Source organism: Lonchura striata, chromosome 2, assembly GCF_050655825.1.
Source record: "Lonchura striata isolate lonStrDom1 chromosome 2, ASM5065582v1, whole genome shotgun sequence".
Lineage (NCBI taxonomy): Eukaryota > Metazoa > Chordata > Aves > Passeriformes > Estrildidae > Lonchura > Lonchura striata.
In genome coordinates, this window is record NC_140704.1 from 35,841,189 (window position 1) to 35,866,400 (window position 25,212).

At 36.4% G+C, this 25,212-nt stretch overlaps 1 protein-coding gene across 2 annotated transcripts in view; it reads left to right on the top strand.

The window, feature by feature from the left end:
* The window catches only part of PLCL2 (phospholipase C like 2), a 100,267-nt gene that overhangs the window by 36,894 nt on the left and 38,161 nt on the right, over nt 1-25,212 (top strand). For both annotated transcript variants that reach the window (XM_085568682.1, XM_085568686.1), the window contains exons 3-4: nt 17,307-19,793; nt 23,086-23,289. In XM_085568682.1, the coding sequence (XP_085424808.1) occupies nt 17,307-19,793; nt 23,086-23,289 (2,691 nt within the window). The remainder of the gene's footprint in view (nt 1-17,306; nt 19,794-23,085; nt 23,290-25,212) is intronic.

A 25,212-nucleotide genomic window follows, 5' to 3' on the forward strand; every position in this document is an offset into this window, starting at 1 on the left:
ATTAATGAGGAACTGATGATGATGTTGGACTGTTCACTTTGGGGTTCCTTAAAAGAGTGACTGATTATTGCCAGGGGTCAGGAAAATGGATCATTTAAAAAGCTTTGCTGGAAGAGCTGAAAGTTGAACTCCAAAAATAAATAGTTGTTCCAGAAAGTTATGGTCTATGTAATAACAATAACATTTTGGAACTTTCTCATGGGTTTTTAAGTGTATTTTAGTATTGTCTAGCTTATAGCCATCCAGAGTTACCTGGTAGTGTTATACTAGGGAAAGTTGGTGCACGTGGTGCTACTTTGTGTTTTCTGTATTGCTTAGAAATTAACCAGAAACTCTGGGAGAAGCATAGACTGTAAGTCATAAGTCTTGAAGAGCACAGAAGATAATATCTTGAAGTTTTCAGAATGTTTATAATCATCATTAACAAGCTAATCAGTAAACTGTGGTATGTATAGTATGGCTTTTAAGGATTTTTCAACACTGTGTCTTTTGTTGTTTTCTCATTAACCAGCAGGAAGGTTGTGTGCTCAAAGGGTATCTTTTCTCTCTAATATACAGAATATAGAGATATTTATGTGCCTTAACTGATCATTGGACAGGTCTGAAGGGTGGTGATGAATGGAATTATATCCATCTGGTGGCTGATCTCAAGTGGCATTGCCCAGGGCTGAGTATTGGGTCAGCTCTGTTTAATATGTTTATCCATGATCTGGATGGGGGATGGAGTGCACCCTCAGTAAATTTGCAGGTGATGGATGCCAAGCTGGGGAGGAGCGTTGATCTTCTGGAAGGTGGGAAGGCTCTGCAGAGAGATCTGGACAGGCTGGATCAATGGACTAAGGCCAGTCATGAGAGGTTCAACAAGGCCAAGTGGTGGGTCCTGCATTTGGGGCACATCATCCCCAGGCAGTGCTAAAGGCTGGGGCAGAGTGGCTGGAAAGCTGCCCAGCAGAAAAGGACCTGGGGTGCTGGTCAACAGCAGCTGAACATGAGCCAGGAGCAATCCCAGGTAGCCAAATAGGCCAGTGGCAGCCTGGCCTGTATCAGCAGTTGTGTGGCCAGCAGGACCAGGGCAATGATTGTACCCCTGCATTGGGTAGGCTGATAATGATTAGTGAAACAAGTTATTAAACAATAAGCAAAGAGGTTTGTAACAATGGATAAAGAAGCTGTGGCCAGCATTGGCACTTTGTTGAGAACACAAACAACTGCTAAATTATACTGAAATTATAATAGGTTGCAGCCAATAAAAACCTTCTGCATAATGGATTTTCATTCAGTTTATGCCACTGAGCACACTATCTTTAGGACCAAACCTCCTAAAATGAACTGTATTTAAAACAAACAAATTACACGGAAATGGTTCTAAGTTGTGATAAAAATGATCAATAGTACCTGTATCACTAGCGTGTTAACTTTTCTTTTTCCAGTTGACAGTCCTTTAGCTATTTTTAAGACCTATCGATGAAAACTGTTCATACTTTGCTGAGGAGGACCTTAGGGTCCTGGTGGATGAGAATCTGACATTTGGTCAGCAATTCACCTTTCCAGCAGAGGGCTAATGGTATCCTGTATGTATTGGGTAGAGTGCTGTCAGCAGGTCAAGGGAGATGTCAGCTTAATTTATTGATTACTAAGTGTTCTTGGTATATTTGAGGCACAAATTGTGCAGGATTATCTATCAGCATGTAAAGAGCTCTCCAGTTACTGTTATCCTTTGAACAGATGTGCACTGAATTGTCTTAACAATCAGTCATCAGTAAATGTGATTCTGAGTATCCCGAGGCTCAAAGCCCCCTGCCCCAGAGGAGCAGTCTGCAGAAGACTGCTCCAGTCACCCTCGTATGGAGCTCTGATCTCCCTGAAGAAAATAAATCAATTGAGATTAGGGTAATCTGAGGAGAAGGAGAATTTCTGAAATCTTGTGGTTTAATTCGGGTGTTGCAACACAGATGAAAGTGTTTTCATACAAGGAAGTTTCATGACTTGCTTGTGTCTGTCACCTGTCAGTATCTGCTAAGGGCACTGGAATGGCTGGTTTTGGTCAGATGCAATTTGCAGCTATCTTGGTAGAAAAAGAAGGTGAGGAGTACAATGCTGGTTTTAAGCACTTCAGGCAGTACGTGAATTTCCTACATTGAAAAAGACACTGTTTACAACAGTGGGGATTTTGACACAGGTTAAGATCTCTTCTGAAACCTTTCCTGTTTTCTTTCAAAATTGCTGGGAACTTCTGTGGGAAGACAGCAGGTCAGGCTCTGATGAGATAAGCTTCTCTGCTGTCTTCCCTAGAAGCGATAAGGAATCTTAGTCTGTGTAGTAGCAGAGAACTTTTTTGTCTTTAAAGAGGCAGGTACTCTACACCTGCCCTTCTTGGAGCAGGGTTTGATTGATAAGTTAAACAACAAGCTTTTGTTTTTCTTATCCAGCCCTCAGGAGTTCTCAGCTGTGCTGTAATGTCTGCTGAGGAAATCTCAGTGAGAGGCAATAAAGACTTCAGATGTTTAGATCTCAACATCATATATCCGTTCCATTTAAGTGAAGCCAGAATGAAAAAAATTGAAGGGAAAAAATTTTACATTGTGGAAAGTACAAGGTGATACCAGCTCCAGTAGGATTGTGTTTTGTGGGTTGACTTGAGGATTGAAGGAGGCATGAACTTTTGATCTATGCTTTTTTTAATAATCTGAATTTTACTGATTCATTTTTTATTTCCAACTGTCTGGTTTTGGCAAGTCTATGGATCATCTTTAGATCTCCACTTTTATCAGATTTATTTGAAATAAAGAAATAAGTTTTAAAGTTAGGAGAATGTGTGTCTCTTATGCATTCTTAGATGATGTGATCCCTAGGATTATTTTCCTAGGAAACCATCTAAAACATAATATATGGTTCATTGGTAGCCCTGGAAACAGCCTGCTTCTGTCTCAATCACTTCTATCATCATGGAGCTTACTCTGCCACGATTTCCTTCCTTTTCATAAATCTTTTAAGAAATATTTTTTATTGTAACTAAATGCCATTGTACGAAGTGTGCAAATACTGTGGTAGGGGAATGATTCTGTATAAACTGGGACATTTCTGCTGTATTTGAGAGCAGATAATTTAACAGAGATATCTGAAGGTTCAGTTCCTTAACATTCTGGAAATAATATTGTGCTGGATGAGACTGGCAGAAGATGATAGGTATTTAAAAGAAGGGTATTTATAATAAATTACTGAGGCAAAAATTTATTCTTTATTATGTCATGTGTGCAACTAGAACTGTTCTTAAAAAATGTTAAAGTAAATAATCCAATGCAACAAGCTGGGACCAAATTGTTGTTGATTTTCCAAATTTGTAAAGTTTGTGTAATATTTCTGCAGGTTTAAATAGCTTATTTACACTTGGTTGGAAGATTGAGATAGAGTTGCAGCATAAAACAAGGTGCTGAAATAAGCATTCAACATATATTGAATGAGAAGTTATCAAATGTCAGTGTGAAATAGTTATACCACTTATTGTTTGTTCCTTTCTACTGCACTATACTGCCAATTAAAATCTAGTGATTAGATAAAACTGGCCAGCAACAAGCTTTTGCAACCAGGAATAGACAGTACTTCAATATTGCCAGAATATTTTTGCTGTGTTCAGTTAACTTTTTGTCTCAGAGAATTGATTGATTTATAGTATTTTCAATGATAATGTGACTATTTTTAGTTCAGGATTCAAAGTGGGAAATAGATACTGAATTATATATTCACATTTGTATATGTGTATAAAATGAAGTATTCAAATAATAAATATTTGAAAAGCTAACTTTTCAATTAGCTATTGCATCAAGTTAGTTCAGCATATGATTTTCCTTTGGATGTGTTTTTTCTGTTCTTAGTACAGAAATCTAAATCTTCCAAAGCAGCATTCCTTTAATGGCACATCTGCTTCCTCTCACTTCTTATGCTTCCCTTTAGCCCTTCTGTAGTTTTAAACTTCAATTCTGTTGAGTCCAATGGGGCAAGTCATGTTGTAGTATGAATTTACAGAAACATGTGGAAATATGGGTAAAGCTGGTTGAAGATGTGCTTCTAAAGTGTTTTGCATATAATCTATTTCTAAAGAAAACATTAAACCCCAAAAGTTTTGAATTTTAATGTCAGTGCTATTTGTTGCCTTTAAAAAAAATTAATAATCTCTCTGCTTTGGTAAGAAGTTAAGGATTTACTATTTTAGTTTTTATATCAGTTAAACTATTTGGAGGGTTCTTAAATATATAAAATGTTGTTCCTTCAGATTTCATTATGGCATTTGAATGCTTGCCTTTCTTTTCAGGGTTCAAGAGTAAGTAGTAATACCAAAGGCTTGTCTGCTTTTGACTAGATTTATTGGTGTAGGTGACACGAGGGCTGGCTCCATTTTTAGGGACCACACAAATTCTAAGAGCAGGCTTTTTTTCTTGGCATAATTCAACTACTGGGAGGAGTAAGGCAGGTAACCAAAAGACACTTTTGCAGATATAACTGTGTCCATTCTAGTACTTTTCCTGGTACACTGGTGACATTTACAGCTAGGATTTTCTTTACATTACTGTCCACTGTACAGACAAACTTTGAAGTACAATCTAAATATACTCTCCACCACATCTGCATTAAACTATCAGCATGCTTTAGGTACACAAGTGGCTCCTGTGACACATTTTCAGTTCTGATTAACAGTTTTAGGAAAAGAAAACATTTTTTTCACAAAGGTTTCCATGTTGAAGATGAATGTTTAAAAAATAAAACATGAACTATTCAAATAATATGTCTGGAAAGTGTTGTATAACCAGTAGTTATAACAAAAGAGAAGTTGGAAGCTTGGAGAGTGAGGGTGTTGACTGTAAGAGAACAGTTCTAGTTTCTGTCTCTCTGTTGCATCAAACAAGAATAAAACTTCTCTCCTTAATCATTTAATCACTGTGAGTTTTCATGGTGAGTGGCTATAATGTTGAGATAAGGAAAATTTATATAGTTTCTAAGGATTATCTAAACTTTCCTTCTTCAGCCTTTTCTTGCCTACCCCTGGCATGCACATTTTTTCATGTTGATTTAGGCAGGGGAGTCTTCATGGTGGGACCCTGAGCTGATTTCAGAGGACAGGGATAGCTGTGAACAGAATCAGTGGAGGCCTTTGGTTTCAGAGTGAGCAGAAAGTAATTAAATTTGAGGAAAATAGATGAGATCGTTGTTTTGCTTCTGTGATTGGTTTTAGTTTTGGATATCATGGGGATTAATTTTTATGCTCTACACTGTAACTTTTTGAGTATTTGTTATATGTAAGGAATTAAGAAACCTGCATACAGGGTACTGAGATGTGGTATGTGAACATAGTAATGAAAGATTAATGATATTTCCCTTGTATGACTTAGTGGTTTAAAACAGGAATCTTGTTTTCCTAGTAATATTTTTTCCTCCACAGAAAACAATTATGGTACTAACATATTTTCATTATTGCCTGTACCAAATATTAAATACAGCGAGTTTTGAAAATTTAAAGTTGGATTTTTTTTTGTCTCACATGTTATAATGAAGTTTGAGTGCACACTGTATCCTTAGCCTTCCTCCACAACTAGAAGGGTTATAAACTGTATTTGATAATATTTTTAAGTTCTTTTATACTCTTTTACCACCCCAAGTGCTGTAATTCTAATTTATATTAAGAATTTCTCAGCAGCTACTTGCTGAGATGCTGCTGTTGTAGATGAGAATTTAAAAATTGTCTTCAGTGTATTTGCTCTTGACTCTTGCATCCTTTAATATCTTGGAACTGTAATGTCCTGTAGTGATACTTCTTCAGCATTCCTCACAAGGAAACTTGTAGCAAGCAATCAAAATAGATCCCTTTAAAATACCAAAAGTCTGAAGAAAACTGGTATACCTGCCAATTTTTATTTTTTTGGTTGTAATTATTTGATAAAACATGCTGACAGCTTATTAGGTTTGATTTGTCAAAGCTATGAACATTTATATAAATATAAAGATCGCCTGCCTTGCTTTTTATTTTGCTAAGGATAAACAAATACTTTATTTGATTTTTGTAGTCTCTCTCATGTCTTTCTGTTACAGGCATCTTGTATTAAATATTTATAGTTCACTGTTCTTTCCTAAGTGCCTGTAACTGTTATGAATAATTAAAGTTCTCCCCCCCGAGTTAAGGGGGGGAGAAGGGCATTGATGTAGCATTCAGCATGAGAATTTCCTGTAATTTTTTGACAACTCTAAATTTCATACACCTGAAAATCAGCAAGGAAAACAAGAAACAGCCTTATGTGGTTAGAAAAGGTACTTGGGTACTCATGTCTTGTCTGCCCATGTGATAACCTAGTAAGTGTATTGTATCTATATCATAAGAATTGTCCTTATAAATCAACAGCTAGTTATCACTGTTTAATTATCATTGCCACCTAAGTAATAAGGCTGAAGTAGCAACCCAACAATTTGCAAGACAATATTAGTTTAGCAAGCTGCACGTTTCTAAAAGTTCCAATTTTTGTATTTCATTTAATACTGAATTATTCACATGAACTCTCTGTAGTGTTGAAGAGTTAATATTGGTAATAGTCACTCTCCTAATTGACAAAAAGGAGCTTAACTCAAACCACACAAGGAGAACAACTCAGTCTGTGAAGTTCCATTTCTTTCTTTAATGTTATTTTGTGATATTTGCTAATCCAATTAAAATTAGTCCAGAAGCAAATCTGAAGACGCCATTCATCAGTCACTAGAGTGAAGAAAATCAGTTGATGAGTTGAAAGCTGCAGGGCAGTGGTAATGATAGTTTTTAGAATGAAAAAGAAATTTACATTTTATTACTCTATATCCTGAATGTCTGACTTGGAATAAATAACCTATATATGATAGTTTTACTTCCTGTTGTTCCCTGGAAAACACTCAGCGACAGGAAAGGACACAAAAACACCAGGAGCTTTCCAAGAGAACAGATGACATTTAGTTTGAAATTTGGACAAAATACAGAAATTGATAGTACAGGTGGAAGTGAATGTTTTGCCACATCAGGGAAGGTAAAAATGCATCATTTAGTCATAATATTGACCTGTAGGGATGTGTGAAAAAGCCATTCCTGTAAATCAGATAGCACATTTGTGGTCAATCTGCTGTATATTTTTTGTCAGCAAGAGATGCTGACAGTTAAGGGAATATCATGTAGACTTCCTCTTACAGTAAAGGAGAGAGACGAGGTATTTTTCTGCTTTCTGACTAAATTTGTCAGTCATAACAAACACAATTATTTTCATTTGTTGGCTGCATATGCAGCATTGAAAATAAGAATCTTGTCTGCATGGAGTAAGGCATTGTTTTCTATATTATAGGGTTTTTTTAGTATTTAAATTTATGTAATTTCATGGAGCACATACCTGTAGTGACATCCTAAGGTGTACACTCTAGAAGCTTGTTTTTGTCAGGTAGTTTGTTCTGGGTTGTTTTGAATCAGGTAGGATAGAGTCTTGGCCTGCTATGCAGGAAAGTTGGTAAAAAAACAAGTAAACCAAAGCCAGCACTTTGTGGGAAAATCTGGAAAAGCTGCTGAGAAGGCTTTCCCAAGAGTGGAAAAGGGTTGGGAGTCTTGAGCCAGTGCTCAGTCTCACCTCTTGCTGGTGATGCTGTTGGCTTCTCTTTCCCTATAACACTGAAGGGCAGCAGCAGAGGGAGAGGTGAAGCAGCTTTCTGCAGAACCTGCATCTGAAATTACAGAAATCTTAAACATAGTTATTCTGTTATATTTCAGAGTCACCCACATGCTGTACTTTTTCTTTAAAGGCTGACAGCTGTGCTACATATTTTACCAATTTGGTCAAATTGCTGATTATTACTGAAACAAGAAATGGAAAAATGCCATTTTTCCAGTACCAGTGGAACAAACATGCAGCTAGGAATTCTTGAAGGGGATCTGATACTCAATTTCAGAGTGCTGCATATTAAATCTTGTAGATATGTCTTGATTAGAATGCCCCGAATGTATCTTAGCTATAATGTTTGGATACATAAAATGTTATCAAAGACCTGAAAATGAAAATGCTCAGTGTTTAAATAGGTGTGCATGTGTGCAGAAAGAGCATCTTGCTGGTCTTGGGGATAACTGGGAAAACTCAGAGCCTTCTTCTCTCCTGAGTTGTGCTGAAACATGTTGAACCTTTTTGTTGAGCCAGTTTCAAATCCTTTAGTACCATTACATGCAGCATCAGCTTTGACATCTTCAGTTATTATTCCAGCTAAAAGCATCTGTACCTTCTATTACTTTTCATGATAACTGATGGCAGAAAAAATAAATGGTTATAATAAACGTAAGTTTATTGGTAGTAGTTAAAATTACCTGTTTATCATAGTTTAGATATAATTTCTTAGTATGTGAGAAATTAGAAACCTAAAAAGCTCTCTACTTACTTACCTAGGGTTAAAACTCTTCATGCCATCAATGAATTTTTAACAGCTTTCTGTCAGTGCAGTTTCCTCAGTTTAAGGCTAAGGACTTACTAACAGCAGTTTTTCATAAATTATTATTGCAGTTTATATGGATTTTGTTAAGATGTTGGTTATTTGGATCTGAAATATGCATGTTCTGTTTTTGTTTGAGTTTGTGAAGCTGGGATACCTCTTTTGCTTCGTTGGAAATGCTCCCAAGAAGGCTGAACTGTAACCGATTCAGTGACACTGAGAACCAGACATTCATGCCAAGCCCAACTCAGGCCTTGGCTCTTTCAGTGCTCACAGCAGTCTGGGGAGTTTCCTTAAATGCTTCTTATTTATTTCCTTTTCAGATCAGACTTTTTTTCCCCACTTGCCCCTGCTAATCTGTATTGGAAATTAACCTCTGAAACCAAATGACCCTTCATTTTAATTTCATAAATATGCAGGTGAACTCATACAAGAAAGAATGCCTCAATAGTGTTTGAATTTTTGTTTTGCTACTGCGTTTTAATGTGCAGATATAATATTGTGTATACAATATATTAATGTGTTGTAGAATTATAATGCCATACATAGTATAATATAATTAAATTATAAAATTGTTATAAAATGACAGAAACTTAGAATAGTATATCCTAGTATTCCTGCTAGAATGCCAACATAAATGGCATAATGGAACTGCAGAATGTGGAAGTCTTAGTTGCCATAGACTTTTTAAAATTTAGGTCAAAGTCAAACATAGTAAAAGTAGCTCCAAGTCCTTTATTTTCAGCAGAGTAGGCAATATCAGATTGTTTACTTTCTCTTCAAAAGAATATGGAGTGGATTTGTGTTAGAGCCGAGTGAGAAGTGAGCAACATCATCATGCCCGTGGATGTCTTTGGCATATTTGTGGAAGAAGTGTCTGCCTTGGGCTTGATGATCCTTGTGGGTCCCTTCAAAACCAGAATATTCTGTGAAACTGTATCTGTGCCGTGGAGCACAGGGAAAGCTCCCCTGTGACATCCTGTGAGAGCACTTGAATAATGAAAAACCTGAAGATACTTGACACATCAACATAAACTTATTAAAAGATGGTTTCTTTACTCTTGGTAAGCTGATCAAATGACTAAATAAGCTCTCCTGTAGGAAGTTTTGCAAAGAAAGCCTTTAGTCTAGACTATATTTGCAAAACCATATGCAGTTATTTCTTGGCTCGTCACAGTCTTTTGAGTTAAATTGCTGCTATAACAGCAGCAAGGCCAGCACAGGCTGCTGTTTTTCTCTGCTGTTTCTAATAGGTGGTGTGAAAGTAATTTCTCTCATGTCATTGAATCATAAACTTTCTGGTGTCCTATTTTCTTGAAATGAGGCAGAACAAAATGAGTCCAAGAGCCTGAGAACCTCAATTCTGTCAGTTTATGATGCTGGCAGTTCTTTCTTAAAGCTTGTATTTATGTTTTATGTATTTGTGAAATTGTTGCTGTACTCTGTGAGGTGGACCAAGATGAGAGATTTTGTTTTCCCTAAAAGAATTATGTTGGAAAAGACCCTCAAGATTATTGAGTCCACCACAGAACCTAATGACATAAAACTCTACTGTCAGTTCACGTAGGATTGGATTTCAACAGAAGAGTTTCAGCTACATTGATTTTAATTGAATTAATTTCTTGATAAATTGAGTGATTCTGTTATTTCCTTCCATTTTTGATTGGTTCCTTGCTTCTAGTGGTTAATTTGAACCAGTTCTGATACTTAGCTGGTCACATGGAAAATTGTTTCAGCTCACTAAAATTGCAGAAAACTAATTTGGAAGAAAATAGATTTTTTGTTTCCTGAGGTAGTGAAGTAAATTAACTTACTGTGTGTTAGACAGCTGCTAATGAGGGCCTGAGGAGCTGAACTGGGGAGAAGGGAGATGCAACTGGGGCAGGAGGAGGAAGAGGCAGGACAGAAAATTAATGTTTTGAAGAGGGGCTGAAGAGAGAATTGGTTTAACTGTATCATGAACCATGCAGTTTGCTCATCTGAAATAATATAGGTCATTTTTGTTTGAATATTGAGCATCTGCATCCTTATTCCTTTAATCACAGAATTACTTTACTAAAAAAAACCACAAAGCCAAAACCAAACCAAAACAAAAAAACTCCAACCAAACAAAAAACAACAACAAAAAAGTCAACCCGGTATTGTTACTTCAACTAATCACAGTTTTGTTCCTCCTCATTGTTATTTATAACATGGTGTAACTTGTGTCTGGCTGGGGTCAACCTGCCACACATTAGAAAAATATGTTCCTCTTCAAAGATTTCTGCAAACAACAGATATGTCACGAGTACCAGTTTTTGGGGAAATATTTAAATGCTGAGCGCAAATATAGTGATTCACAACAAGTGGGAGGACTTGTGTTTTCCAAATAGCTGATGTTTTGTCTCTCCTCAGATAGCTGTTGTTCCAGTGGAGGACTCTGCTTTGTTGTGCACTGCTCGCAGCTGTGTGCAGTTGAGCAGCGGCTGCTCAATCTCTTGGCCACAATCTGATTTAACACGTGCCCGTTCTGGAGTGTTTGGGATCCTGTCAGCTGAGCTGCTGATTACTTGGAGAGTGTTTCCTTGTTCTGGTTCCCGCATGCTCTGGAAGCTTTGGGCAGCTGGCACAGCATTAAAAAGAACGTGCCTTTTCCTGAGTGTGGGTCACTGGGTTAGTGAGAATCTCCAGTAATGGCAAATGGAAAGGTGCTGACTGGGAAGAGAGGATGCTTGACTGGAGGAGAGGGGCTGAGTGGTGGCTCTCAGCAGATTCTTCTGCTGAGTTGTTGATTCCAGGAGAATTAGGCTGAGAGAGAGAGGGTGCATCGAAGACAAGGATGTAGAGCTCCAAGCTCCTGCCTTTGGGGATGTGGGTCCTGATGGTGAAGCGCCTTTTCTGCACCACCACCTCTCTCCTTCCTCCTCCCAGCTCTTTTCTCCCTTTTCCTCTGCATTCTTCCAAGGAAGAGTCTCACTCTGCCTTGAGCTGCATGTAACTTCTGAAGTCAGGGCTAAATTTAATTACCAGATATTTTCCTTCCTTTCTTCCTATTGCCTCTTTTACACAAAAACTTGCTTAGCTTCTTTTATAATGCTGTATTCTGTGTTGCAGAATGAGTTGGCAACTGTGCATCGGTAAACTATATATAATATGATTTTTTTTTTTTGTACATGTTGGTAAAAACAAGTGGTCCTGTTCATCATTGCTGTTTCAGTTACAGGTGTTTTTTTCAAAGAAAACCCTAAATATTTTGTGCTAAAAATATTTATAAAGATGATATGATATTGACATTGCTTTTGTAGTTAATTTGCTCATGTACACTAGCATTTATATCTCTAAAATCACAAGTAAAACCTTGGAAAAGACTAAGTTACTAATATTATAATACTTTTAAGAAAATGCATTAAGAAAATTAATATTTTAATGAACTAATTTAAAGATGTGCTTTTTTCCCCTTTGAGTAGACTTAATTATGTATAGATATGCTTCCTTAAATATCAGGAAAATCTATAAATTTCAAAGTTTTTGTTTTGAAGAAAAATGCTTAAGAATCTTAATTAAATAAACAAAGCACCAATTGTATTTTTTTAACTTACCACTTCCTGAAACAGGCTTGTTATACATCATGTCTTCAAGCTAGGTGATTTTGCAATTACTGCTGAATTGCATTTGATGAAAACAGCCAGTTCTTGTACTCAAATTGGCTACATGAGTATCACATCTACTATAAAAAAAAAGAAATCCATGAGTTGCATAGTGTCAGAAGAGTCGTGCACTCTGTGTTCATTATGTAGATCATCAGGCTGCCTGTTCCCATCATAAAGTATTGAATTTTACTGAAACTGTTGGCTACAGAGGTACATTAAATTGCATCAAAATAGCTTTCATGCTGTATTATATGAAATAATGGTGTAATTTGATAAAAATGAAAATTACCACACTTAGGTCTGGCCTTTCTTCTCACCTGCTCACCTGTAATTGCTCAGTGTTAGCACACCACTGGCCTTATATGCAAAAAAAAAAAAATAAAAAAAAAAATTGAAAACTCTTGAGATGCTGTACATGATTGCAGTCTTATTACTACATCTCTGTGCAGACCTTTCTAGGCTGAATGGTTCACATTTATCTTGTTTCTAAGCCTGTTTGGGATGAACTAAGTAGGCATTCTTGAGACTGTAGCTCCTACAGGCAATGTGCCATCATTGCCTCAAGGTGTGTGAGTTTTATCAGAGGTTGTCAAAGCTCAGCCCTTGGCAATCAAAAATCCTGCAGTGAGGCACTGCACTTCAGGGGGTGTGTTTCGTATTCTTGTTTTGTGTTCTTGTTTTTTGTGTAATTGCTTGGCTGGCAGAGCACCCAGCTACTTGTGGAGTGGCCGGGCTCTGTCCCCTCTGCCTGGGCATCTGTCCCCTCAGCCACATGCTTGAGGGCACTCAAGATGAGCACGGGCTTTCCATGCTTTGGTGCACTTCTGGTATATAGAAATGCATCTTTATGGTTAGAGCATAAACAAGCAGCCGCAGGACCTGTCGCCTGGGGAGGTGTGTATTGAGTGAAAAAAATTTTCAGTGTTCAGGTCCTTGCTACGTGGACTGAATTTTGCATTCAGGGTCACCAAGAGAAAAGTTTGTTTTGTGACATCAGGGACTTTCACTTCCTAGATGAGTGCTCAAAATCTTTCATTGTGTCACTTCCTCTTGTTACCATTGTCTTTTCTGTTTGAAGTCCTCTGTTCTGAAAAAAGCAGATGTCTTTAGTCATGGAGAGAGGCAGGATCACAGGCACCCATCTCCAAAGTTTGCATGGGCTGGTGTGAGGAGCATTCTGTACTGGCAGGTGGAAGGAGTGTCCTGCACTGTGCTCCAGCTGCAGCCCCACACTTGCTACTTTGAGGGGGTTGGCAAGCCCCTGCTTTGGGTTGTGTTCTTAATTTCACTGGACCAAGTGGTACCTAAACATCTTGGCAACTCAGTTTAAATATTTTTTAAGTACTGCTTCTGGGGCATGATTTTTTTGGGCATTTACAGGTCATAAAGTTCTTTCTCTTTTTCCTTTCCTCTGGGAGGTATTTACAAACCATACACTACTCAGCATTTCCTCTATCATCCTGATCTGTTACATTATCTGCTTGAACTCTGCCCCTATCAGTAGCAGTGGTTATTGCCTTTTAGTAATTTTATCATAAAGTTGCATAAATTAAAAGCATTGCAGTTAAGGAATGATGTGCATCTCTCTTTCAATGTCTGATTCAAGATTCTTTTTTGTCTCCAGAATTCTATTTTGTACGTAGTACTGTCTTAGTCACACAGCTATTTTTTTTGTTGGTACCTTGAGAGGAATAAAAAAGTGTTATCATGGATTTATTCTTCCTTCCTTGTGCTTTTGATGCATTTTCTCCAGCTGTCTCTGTCTCTTAAGTGCCACAGGTGACAGCTGGGATTATTTCTGTTTTTTAAACTGCTAGATGCTTTTCTTTCTGTCACTAGGAACTCCTGGATAAACTTTGTGTGGTTGCTTGTAGTGGTTAGGAGCAATGTTTCAAAACAGTTTTATCTGTGGTCTTGTCTGTTCCTCAAAACGTCTTGCAGGTGACCTTGGCTGGGGCACAAATAGCATCAGGAAATGTGTTGATGAGGTGGTTGTTCTGGTTTCAGTGATTAAGTCTTATGAAACACAGACAAGTCTTATGGGGAAATCCTGTAATGATGACAGGACATGCTATAAACTGTAGATAGACATGGTTCTTCATTGTGTGAGAGATCCTAGAATGACTGGAAGTTGTTTCAGCACAAAAGTTGTTGCTGCTGCCTTGGACTGAATTATGCATCTGTGCTGTAGAGTCAGCGTCACTTTGAGCATGTTGAACAGCAAGAACCCTGTAAGTCTTACGAATGCCAAGAAATCACTCCTGGGTTTGTTCAGATACATGCAGTTTTCTGCTGTGCTATTCTTTTTGATTCAAGGTAGACCTAAGGCCATGACTTTACCCAGTTCATGAATGCCACCTCACTTTTGGGGTGAAATCCTCCACATCTTAGAGCAGAATAAATATGTCTCCTCCATGCCAGACTATATTGCCAAGGCTCACAAGTGATTTTCAGACAGTTTGTGCATGCTCTATGCAATTGTGTTCTTAGCTTGTAGAATGAGAGTTTCTTTTCTGTGTTTTTTTCAGTCAGGTGGGTAATTCAGACAGGTGAACTCTTCTCAACAGTGTCTTTTATAAAATATCCTTGAGGTTACTCTCATCACACAGAGATTGATCATGACTTCCATGTCTCAGTCAGGGTGGGGTCTTGGCACAGACAATCTGGTAGTTCAGGATTATTGATATCTGGAGAAACAAAAATTTATGAAGGGTGTTCTGGAGCTCAGAATGTTTTCACAGTAATTCACACTGTGGTGCTGCCTTTATATAAATAATCGGAGTGGCTATACTCCTTTACCCTGCAAAAATGAAGAGTACTGCTGAACTGGCTGTGAATTCATCTGGCAGGTGGCAAGATAACTTTTCAGGTGATATATTGAATGGCTTCTCTGATCCACATGCATGAGCTCCAAGTAACCAGAACTGGCAGTGGAACTGCCTTGAGATGGGCTTGTTTACATCAGATGGCATCAAGGAATAGAAGATATTTCTTTTCTTTTGTGGTTCAGTGGCTTGGATCGGATATGGTCCTGATCATAGAGAAAGGTGTAGACCTTTCTTCTGTTTGTGGTCAGGTAAGGTAATACTTGCCAGGTCTTGATGGTTCTGGTGTCAGGAGGTTGTCTATCAGCTATCTCTCAATCAACAGTATTCCTCCCCCAGGTCTGTGGCTGAGAAATCTGGAGCATTAAGGAGTTCCAAAATGCTTAATTCCTAGTCCTGAATGTCATTGCTCATTTATGTGGGACTGTCCTTTGCCACTTTTTCAGATTAGGAGATATAAATAGGTAGACAAAAAAATTAGGCTCAAAATAGAACAAAAACCTCTGTAAACAAAAATCACTTTTTTTTTTTTTTAAAGTTAAGGAAATTTGCTGTTGTTTGAAAACAACCCTTATGCCTAAACTACATGTAATGAGATTCTGAGAGTCAACCCTGTGCAGTATACATTGCAGGGTTTGATCTGCAGTTGGAATTAAAACAGTCCTCTGCAGGGTTATTCACTTTTACTGGTCTCCTGAGAACTTGAACAAAGCAAATTCTGCTGTCATTAAAGGTACAAGAATAGTATGGTTGATTAATTTTCTCAAACACAGAACATCAAATATTAAGGCTGCTCACTTTACTAATCATTGTTTTCAGTGAAAGACTTTTCAGATGCTTATAAATTAAATTACAAAACCATGACTCTGCATTTTTAATTTAATGAAATTAAGCATACAGCACATGTGTACTGAGCTGGAAATGAATTTTGTAATAGATGGTTTTTATTTGAACATCTGTTCAGCATAGCAATCTTTAAAAATATTCTTTCACTTTCTACCGTTTAAGCAATGCTGATTTGCACTGGAATATACTTCAAATGGAAAACCATTTCAAAAAATATAAATTTTTAAAAATAAAGCTGGAAAACTAATTTTTTGTGTTGTGCTGGTTTATAAGAAGAACACTTCTAGTTAAGATATCTAATATAAAAATATTTTAATGCAAGTGTTATATTAGACTAAAAGTTAGGTCCTCAAGACACATTGCTTTCAGAAGAAAAATCCTAGCATTTTTCAGTCTCAGAAAATGCAGATAGTGAAACCACACAAGTTTCTTAAATTCAGTTGTTAGGAAATTGATTATACTTTAGTCATGACTTGCTGATTTATTTGCACTTGTTTTAATTAATATAAATAGGTACAATAAAGTTAGCTAAATTACCTTTCCCCACCTTTTTTATGCTTATATATTCTTATATACCCAAGCTTTCTCTAGGAAAGTAAGACCTCTGGGTTATCTTATTGCTTTAACAGCAATAGCAATGGTAAATCACTTTTGCTTCCCTTCCTGACCAGGTCTTCTATTCAAGTTCTTTCTAATGACATGAAGATTCTTTGGAAACAGTTAAACTTAAACTGTCTCAGAAGTTCCCTTCTGAGTCACTGCTGTATTTTCTGAGACTCAGAACTTGCAGAGTTACATCTACTCCAGTCCAGTTCCTTGTGTTTCAGTGCAGCTTCTTTAGACTGTCATGGGTATTTTCTTGCTAACGGGCAGGATGTGCGAGTGCTGTGGGCAGTCTGTAGGAAGAACATGAGTGGGTGCTCTGGTGAAGGGAGCTTTGCATAAAGAAGTGCTTGCTATGTCTTGTATGCTTAGATTAGGGCCATGTCCTATGGATTTTATGTAGTTAATTAATAATTAATAATAATATAATTAATAGTGACATAATTAATATTTCTCTGGTGTTCACAAGGGCCATGGTATTAAAGCATTATATTCTGTACTGACAGGTGCAGCAAGTATTTGTAGGAGACGGTGTAAGGACTAAGAGAAAAGCTTGCTTTCTACTGCATTGACTTTAAAGCCTGTTTCTCTCTAAGTAGGATACAACTAATAAAATAAAATGCATACATGTATGCAATAATGCAGCATTATTATTTTTGTTAGCATTCAAAACTCATTTTTTAAAGTTCTGTGTCCATCAAAAGTAGTAAAAATAAACTCTGGCAGATTACTTACGGAAGCAAGAGCAAATATTAAGGCATTATTAGTATTTTCATTGTGATATTGACAGTAAGAATTTCCATCTTACTGGTCATCACACAGACTTTATTGAGCCTCTCGATGAACTTTCAGCTTTAAGTTGAAACCTATTTCAATGTTGAGAAAAATCACACTGATAGATTGTTTTTTTCTCCCCCCCCTCCTTGTTTACCAGGATGGTACGAAACAGAAGCGAGAAAGGAAGAAGACTGTGTCATTCAGCAGCATGCCCACAGAGAAAAAGATAAGCAGTGCAAGTGACTGTATCAATGCCATGGTGGAAGGCTCCGAGCTCAAAAAGGTTCGATCTAACTCCAGGGTGTATCACCGATACTTCCTTTTAGATGCTGACATGCAGTCTCTGCGTTGGGAGCCTTCGAAAAAGGATTCTGAGAAAGCAAAGATTGATATCAAGTCAATCAAAGAAGTAAGAACAGGAAAAAATACGGATATCTTTCGCAGCAATGGAATATATGACCAGATATCAGAAGATTGTGCTTTTTCAATTATATATGGAGAAAATTATGAGTCGCTAGATCTGGTTGCTAACTCAGCAGACGTTGCAAATATTTGGGTTACTGGCTTAAGATACCTGATTTCTTATGGAAAACATACTCTAGATATGTTAGGAACTACTCAAGATAACATGCGGACTTCATGGCTTTCACAAATGTTCAGTGAATCAGACGTAGATAATTTGGGACATATACCCCTATGTAATGCTGTACAATTTATAAAAGACTTAAACCCTGGTTTAAAAACTAATAAAATTGAATTAAAATTCAAGGAGTTACATAGATCCAGGGAAAAAGCTAGTACTGAAGTAACAAAAGAAGAATTTATTGAAGTTTTTCATGAGCTTTGTACCAGACCTGAAATCTATTTCCTGTTAGTTCAGTTTTCAAGCAATAAAGAATTTCTAGATACCAAGGACCTCATGATGTTTTTGGAAGCAGAGCAGGGTATGGCACAGGTCACAGAAGAAATAAGCCTTGAAATTATTCAGAAATATGAGCCAGCCAAAGAGGGCCAGGAAAAGGGTTGTCTTTCTATAGATGGGTTTACGAATTACCTTACTTCACCAGACTGCCACATATTTGATCCAGAGCATAAAAAAGTTTGTCAAGATATGAAACAACCTTTATCTCATTATTTTATAAATTCATCTCATAACACATACTTGATAGAGGATCAGTTTCGAGGGCCTTCTGACATCACGGGTTACATTCGTGCTCTAAAAATGGGTTGTCGAAGTGTTGAACTGGATGTATGGGATGGTCCAGATAATGAGCCCGTGATTTACACAGGGCATACAATGACATCACAAATTGTCTTCCGTAGTGTGATTGACATTATTAACAAGTATGCCTTTTTTGCTTCAGAATACCCTCTTATTTTGTGTTTAGAAAATCATTGTTCTATTAAGCAGCAGAAAGTGATGGTACAGCACATGAAGAAAATTTTGGGGGACAAACTGCATACACAGTCTCCAAACATTGAAGAGTCTTACCTACCATCACCAGAATCACTTAAAGGGAAAATACTAATTAAAGCAAAGAAACTTTCTGCTAATTGTTCTGGACTAGAGGGAGATGTTACAGATGAAGACGAAGGAGCAGAAATGTCACAGAGGGTGGCGAAAGAAGGGGTAGAACAGCAAAACTCAATGACAGGGAAAAGATTCCAGCTCTGCAAAGATCTCTCTGAGCTGGTAAGCATATGTAAATCAGTTCAGTTCAAAGAGTTTCAAGTTTCATTTCAGCTTCAGAAGTACTGGGAAGTGTGCTCTTTTAATGAAGTGCTTGCTAGCAAATATGCCAACGAAAACCCAGGAGACTTTGTAAATTATAACAAACGTTTTCTCGCAAGAGTTTTTCCCAGTCCTATGAGGATTGACTCTAGTAATATGAATCCCCAGGACTTTTGGAAATGTGGTTGTCAGATAGTAGCAATGAACTTTCAGACACCTGGCTTAATGATGGACCTCAACATTGGTTGGTTTCGACAAAATGGAAACTGTGGCTACGTCCTTCGTCCTGCTATCATGAGAGAAGAAGTTTCCTTCTTTAGCGCGAATACAAAAGACACTGTGCCTGGAGTTTCACCTCAGCTGCTTCATATTAAAATCATTAGTGGGCAAAACTTTCCTAAACCCAAAGGATCAGGTGCCAAAGGTGATGTTGTGGATCCTTATGTCTATGTTGAAATACATGGAATCCCTGCTGACTGTGCTGAGCAAAGGACGAAAACGATGCATCAGAACGGGGATAATCCAATTTTTGATGAAAGCTTTGAGTTTCAAATAAATTTACCAGAACTAGCTATGGTGCGTTTTGTAGTATTGGATGATGATTACATTGGGGACGAGTTTATTGGGCAGTACACTATTCCCTTTGAGTGTCTCCAGACTGGTTATCGGCACGTTCCTCTGCAGTCATTGACTGGTGAAAGTTTAGCTCATGCTTCCTTGTTTGTGCATGTGGCCATTACTAATCGAAGGGGTGGTGGGAAACCTCATAAGAGGGGCCTCTCTGTGAGGAAGGGCAAGAAATCAAGGGAATATGCTTCTATGAGAACATTATGGATTAAAACAGTAGATGAAGTATTCAAGAATGCCCTCCAACCTATTCGGGATGCTACGGATTTGAGAGAAAATATGCAGGTACAGTTTTATAATCAATTTATTGGTCCATATGTGTTCCTTTGTATTATGATGCATATAGAATACCTGCTTCTTTAAGTATCTTGTATGTTGAACTATTTTAGTCTAATTCTGAACAGCTTTAAGAATGGATCATGTCAGAGCAGCCTTTTAGGTGAACTGTCTACTGATGCAACCTTAAATGCACACATGTATTTTGTTGAATGTGAAGTGGAAGTATGACTCCAGTGTTAGAACTCAACCATCATCCTATATTGTTGGAAGGAATATTAAAAATACACTAAAAGTATGGCGATATTTTAGTCTTAAAAAATTAAGTAAACATGTGGGAAGAATATACAACAGATAGAAAAGGGATTTTAGTGCTTGTCAGAGACTTTATTTGTACATCTAAGAATGTTTAGCATAGTTTCACCAAAGCTATGGTTTTTATTTAGCCCCAAATAAAAGGCAGTATTTTCAAGAAGGATCTATTTGCTTTCCAAGATTCTTCCTAGTTATGTTGGAAATACATGGCATCAGTACTAAGGTGTTAGAAGGCATCTTCCAGAAGAAGTTGTCCTACTTTAGATGTCATGTTAGTAAACACATTGAATTTAGGGAAAAAGTGCAGTCTGAGGTGCTTTGTTTTGTGGAAGTCAAGAGATCTCCATTCAAAAAATGTCTTACTTGGAGAGTAAAATAGTTACTTTTAACTATTATGAACTTCTGATGGAATATTAGCAGTGATCAACACAATTAACAATTGTAATTTCAAATGGACTGACTTACAAATCCTCTTGGTGTTATACAGTGTTAAAGGAAAAGAGATTACAGGAAACGTCTGAGACCTGATCCTGGATTTTAAAGGCGCATCAGTGTATACAAATTTCCTTAATTAATAATCTTATATTAAAAAGATTCTAATAGTAATACAATTTAAAGCTAATTTTATATGAAAGAAGACATTAGTACATCATGCAGCTCTCCCATTCCACTTGGTATATAAATTTGCTCTTTTAAAAGATAATTTAAAAGATACAGGGGTGATAATTTTAATTCATAAATGTTTCATATTAGAGGGTGCAATGAACTTTACTAGTAGTTAACCTACTGAAGGCTAGAATTCTGTCATGAAGAATACTGTATTTTAAGATACTTTTCAAAGAAGAACTGAATTGAGGAAGCAGTGAAAACATAGAATTTTGTGTAGCTATATTAACTCTTGAATGTGCATGCTGCAGTATGCACAGTATAACGATACATTGCAAACAGACTCTACAGTGGGCTTTCTTTGACCATGAAATAGTAAAAGGTATTTTATGTATGTTATTCTGTCAGTTGGAAAGATGTGCTATCAACTAAATTAATAATTATCTCAAAAAGCTATCAAGATGATATTTTAGGCACATGAGGGAAGATTAGTTTTTCTTAACTTTGCTAACGAATTATATAATGTGAACCATTTAAACTGTGTAACTAAGTTCTTGCAACTAATAAAAGCAAATAAACCACTCAATTAAAATAAGTACCAATATATGCCAGGGAATGTGAAATTTACTAATTTCTGTATTACTGAAATGTTGTGTTATAAATTGTTATGATTTTTATGGCCATTATATCCTCAGAAGCCAGATTATAAAGGGCAAAGATGGTTAGTTTGATTTTTTTTTAATATTAAGATGGAATAAGAGGAAAAAAGAAAATGTGCAGTAGCGAGCTTAATAGTTTCTCTAAATCTGTATAAGAATAGCCTTTTTTGTTATTTTGTTTCTATATTACCATGACAAAAGCTGATGTCATAACTTTTTACATATTAATCACTGACAAAAGTATAATATGGGTAATTGAACTGGATGTGATGTTACATGTTTAAGTTATTTAACAGTATGAGGAATAGCCTCTGGATACAGAACTGGAAGTCCAAAGGCAGGAGTTACAGCAGTAGTACATATTAGCCCTCTCCTGCCTGTCATTAATGAATATATACAATCCCTGGGTCCTCATTAATCTCTCTGTAAAATGGTTGTTCATAATGGCTTATCCATGGTACTTGTCTCTAGTAAAATCTGTTTGAATGGATTTCCCAATGTCTGTCTCTTGAGCTGTGTAATTATTGTGTTATTGAAATGTACATCAGTTGTTAAAAAAAGTTTCTGTTTCCTGGACATTTACTAAAAGTACACTCTTAAGTGACTGGGTAGGTGCAATTTAGTGTTCACATAATTTTGCATTAATATGCTGTATATAGATATTTGGAAGTCTGCTTTGGTATTTTGTTTGATAAAGGGACAGCAAAATACTTCACATTTGATTCCTGTTTGAGTTAAGGTTGTCATTATGTCTTCCTAGGAGACATGTCCACAAATGAGTCTTACCATGCCAGCAAGATGGAAAGTAATTTGGATTAAAACAAAAATTTGTACCAGATCCTTTGCCTGAGTGCAGCATGAGAGAAAGGAGCACTGAGCACATTTGTAACTTAAATATACCATATTTTTGTTTTTATTTCCTACAGGATCACAAACTCCAGACCTGCCATAGATCACCAGTTCCCAATTGGTACAAAAATCCTAAGTTCTGTACAGTGCTGACAATATTCTCATCATGAAATGTCAGTGGCTACTTGGAGTCACACTGTATTTCTAATGCTGTAAACTTTCTTTGAGTTTAAACTTACGGCTTTATATTCTACCATACTGGATATAACATATGAAGAAAAAAATCTTAGGGCAAGGTGCAGAATCAGTATTTAAGTTAAAGTACCTTAAAAAATTCACTCTATGATAGGAATACTTCAATAGTGGCGTGCTGGGTTTGTGAATCACACCAAATGGGAGCCCGCACATCTACAGCACGTCTGGACTGTAGTTCAGGTATGTTTAAAGTTACAAATGTGCTGAATTCCTCCCTCTGCTTCACTTTGCTTAATTGAGACATTCAACATAGATTTTTTTTTTCTCTTTGTGGCATTTTAAAAATGTCTCAAAAATTTTCAAAATATATGCCCACTATGTTTTAGAATTTGTTTATTCCCCTGGTTAATGCTAGCCATGATAGAGAGGAGGTATACTTGTTCTAAATGTTCTAAATAGATGTTTTTTTCTGCATTCCTTGAATTTTTAACATTTTTGTAAAATGTATGTGTAATATTGGTTCGTTTCGAAAATGCCAGTTCTTCAGGGATAAGCTGTGGTAATTGTAGCTCAACCATTGTAGCTCAAGTATAACAGTAAAGCATTTCATCCTGAAATGACAAGACTTTAAATTTCATATTTAACTGTAAAGGAAACTCTTTCTTTCCTTTTTGCAGAATGCAGTAGTTTCATTCAAAGAATTATGTGGCCTCTCTCCTGTAGCAAATCTTATGCAGTGCATTTTGGCTGTGTCTATGCACTTGGTTGGGCCTGATAATACCCCTTTGGTGGTAATGAATCTCAGTGATCAGTATCCCACCATGGAGCTCCAAGGAATTGTTCCAGAGGTCTTGAAAAAGATTGTAACAGCATATGAAATGGTGAGTAATTTTTCGTGGTTGTCTTATATTGTCTGTTTGAAAGACTTTTAAAATACATGTGTAATATACTGTACCATGCCTGTTTTAAAAGTAATTTTAACCTGTGACTTCCTATTTTGTGCTTCATTACTTGTGCTTGAGTGATTCCCATGAATGTACAGCAATGGAAATTTTCATACAGAGTAAAACATAGAGATTATTAATATACTGCATGCAAACATGTGCTTGTACACTTCAGAAGGTAAAGTGGTTATAATAAAGGGGATTTAACATGAAGAAGAGGATGTATTGATTTACCTGTTTTTCAGTAGTTTAAAACTTACTTTGTATCTATAAACCTCTTACTACTTTACATTTTCCACTTCGGGGACCTTGGTTTATTTTGGCTTTGACTCCACTGAATACAAAAATGTCAGGCATTTTACGCATTGTAGTTTTATAAGCACCTTGGCATGTAAAATTTGACACATGCTCTTTTATTTTCCTTTTCTCTATTTTTCTTACAGATGTCATTTGATTAGCCATTTTTACATATGTAAGCAACTGTAACTTTAACTTCAGACATTAAGTTTCAGTAAATACATAAACTGTGTCTTTAGAGACGGGAAATTAAACACGTTGCAAGAAAAAAGGAAGGAAGAACTAATATGCCAATAAATACTGATTTACATCTGCTTTGCATTAATTTAAGATGTGGAAAAAAGATCAAGAAGAGTGTGATTTGCAATGTCCTCCTTACTTCCACTGAAGTTATATGGCAGAATGTGATTGATTATTTATTCTTTTATTTAATCCTGTATTTGGTGGTGATAATTTTGCAACAATTTTGTGTGCTAAAATGAGAAACCTCACCTGGCAGCATCAAATCACTTGCCAGAAAAAAAAAAAAAAGAGAAAAATTAACCAGTATCCCAGTTTCATACGTATCTTGTAACTAGCTTTCTAACAAAAAAATAGCTTTAGAATTATGCTATACCAAGGTAAAAAAACCACTCATTGATAATTAGCAATTTAGGCAGAGTTTGTCTAGTTCAGTGGTGCCATAAATACAAGAAAATCTGGTTGGAATGATAGCACAGCTACAAGAAGATAGTATATATCCTCTTAGTGGTGACTTACAGGGTATCGCTATAATTAGGATGTAAAGAAGCTTGACTATTGGGATTATAGCTGCAACACATAAAGTTCTGTTTTCTTGCTGGACATATCTCTACCTGCAGTTTGTTCTGATGTGGTGGTGCTGCTTGTTAGTTATTAAGCTAGTCTAAGTACTTAAAATTTTAGTTCTAAGTCTGAAGTACATTTTTTTTTTAATATCACTTAGTCAAAGGTGACTTGTGATTCCAGAAATCGTTACAATCTAAGTTTGGCTTGTTCTTTGGCTCTCACATATGTTTTTTTTCCCACACACACCTTATACTCTATATATGATTTAAATATTTGTGTACTTGAGAAATCTATACTTCACTTATACATGTGAAAGTAATTGAACATTTTTTACTGGGGAAAAAAAAAGAGCAATTTTTTTATCTTCTTGTCCCTAAAATATAAATACTCAGTTTCAAACAAAGAGTATGATAGTGCTTCCAGTTCTAAATGATATTGAAGATAAATAAATTTAAGGTTCTTTTAATCAAATATAAGTTATAAGTTAAAACAATGAGATGAGTTTAAATTTGTGACATTTGAGTTTTGCCATTACTCTGTTCAGTTTGACAAATGATTTTAGGCAATTAAAATCTGTAGGGTATGCTGGAAAATGAAGTCAGCCATGGGAGACATATTCCCATGCTCTTATTTCTGAAAGCACATTGTGAAATATGTCAAATGCTTTCCTCAAAGAGAGAAGAAGAAATGTGACAGTGTTTAGTTCATAAAATGATATTTGCTATAGTGGCAGATGTTTAGAGCCTGACAGTTCTA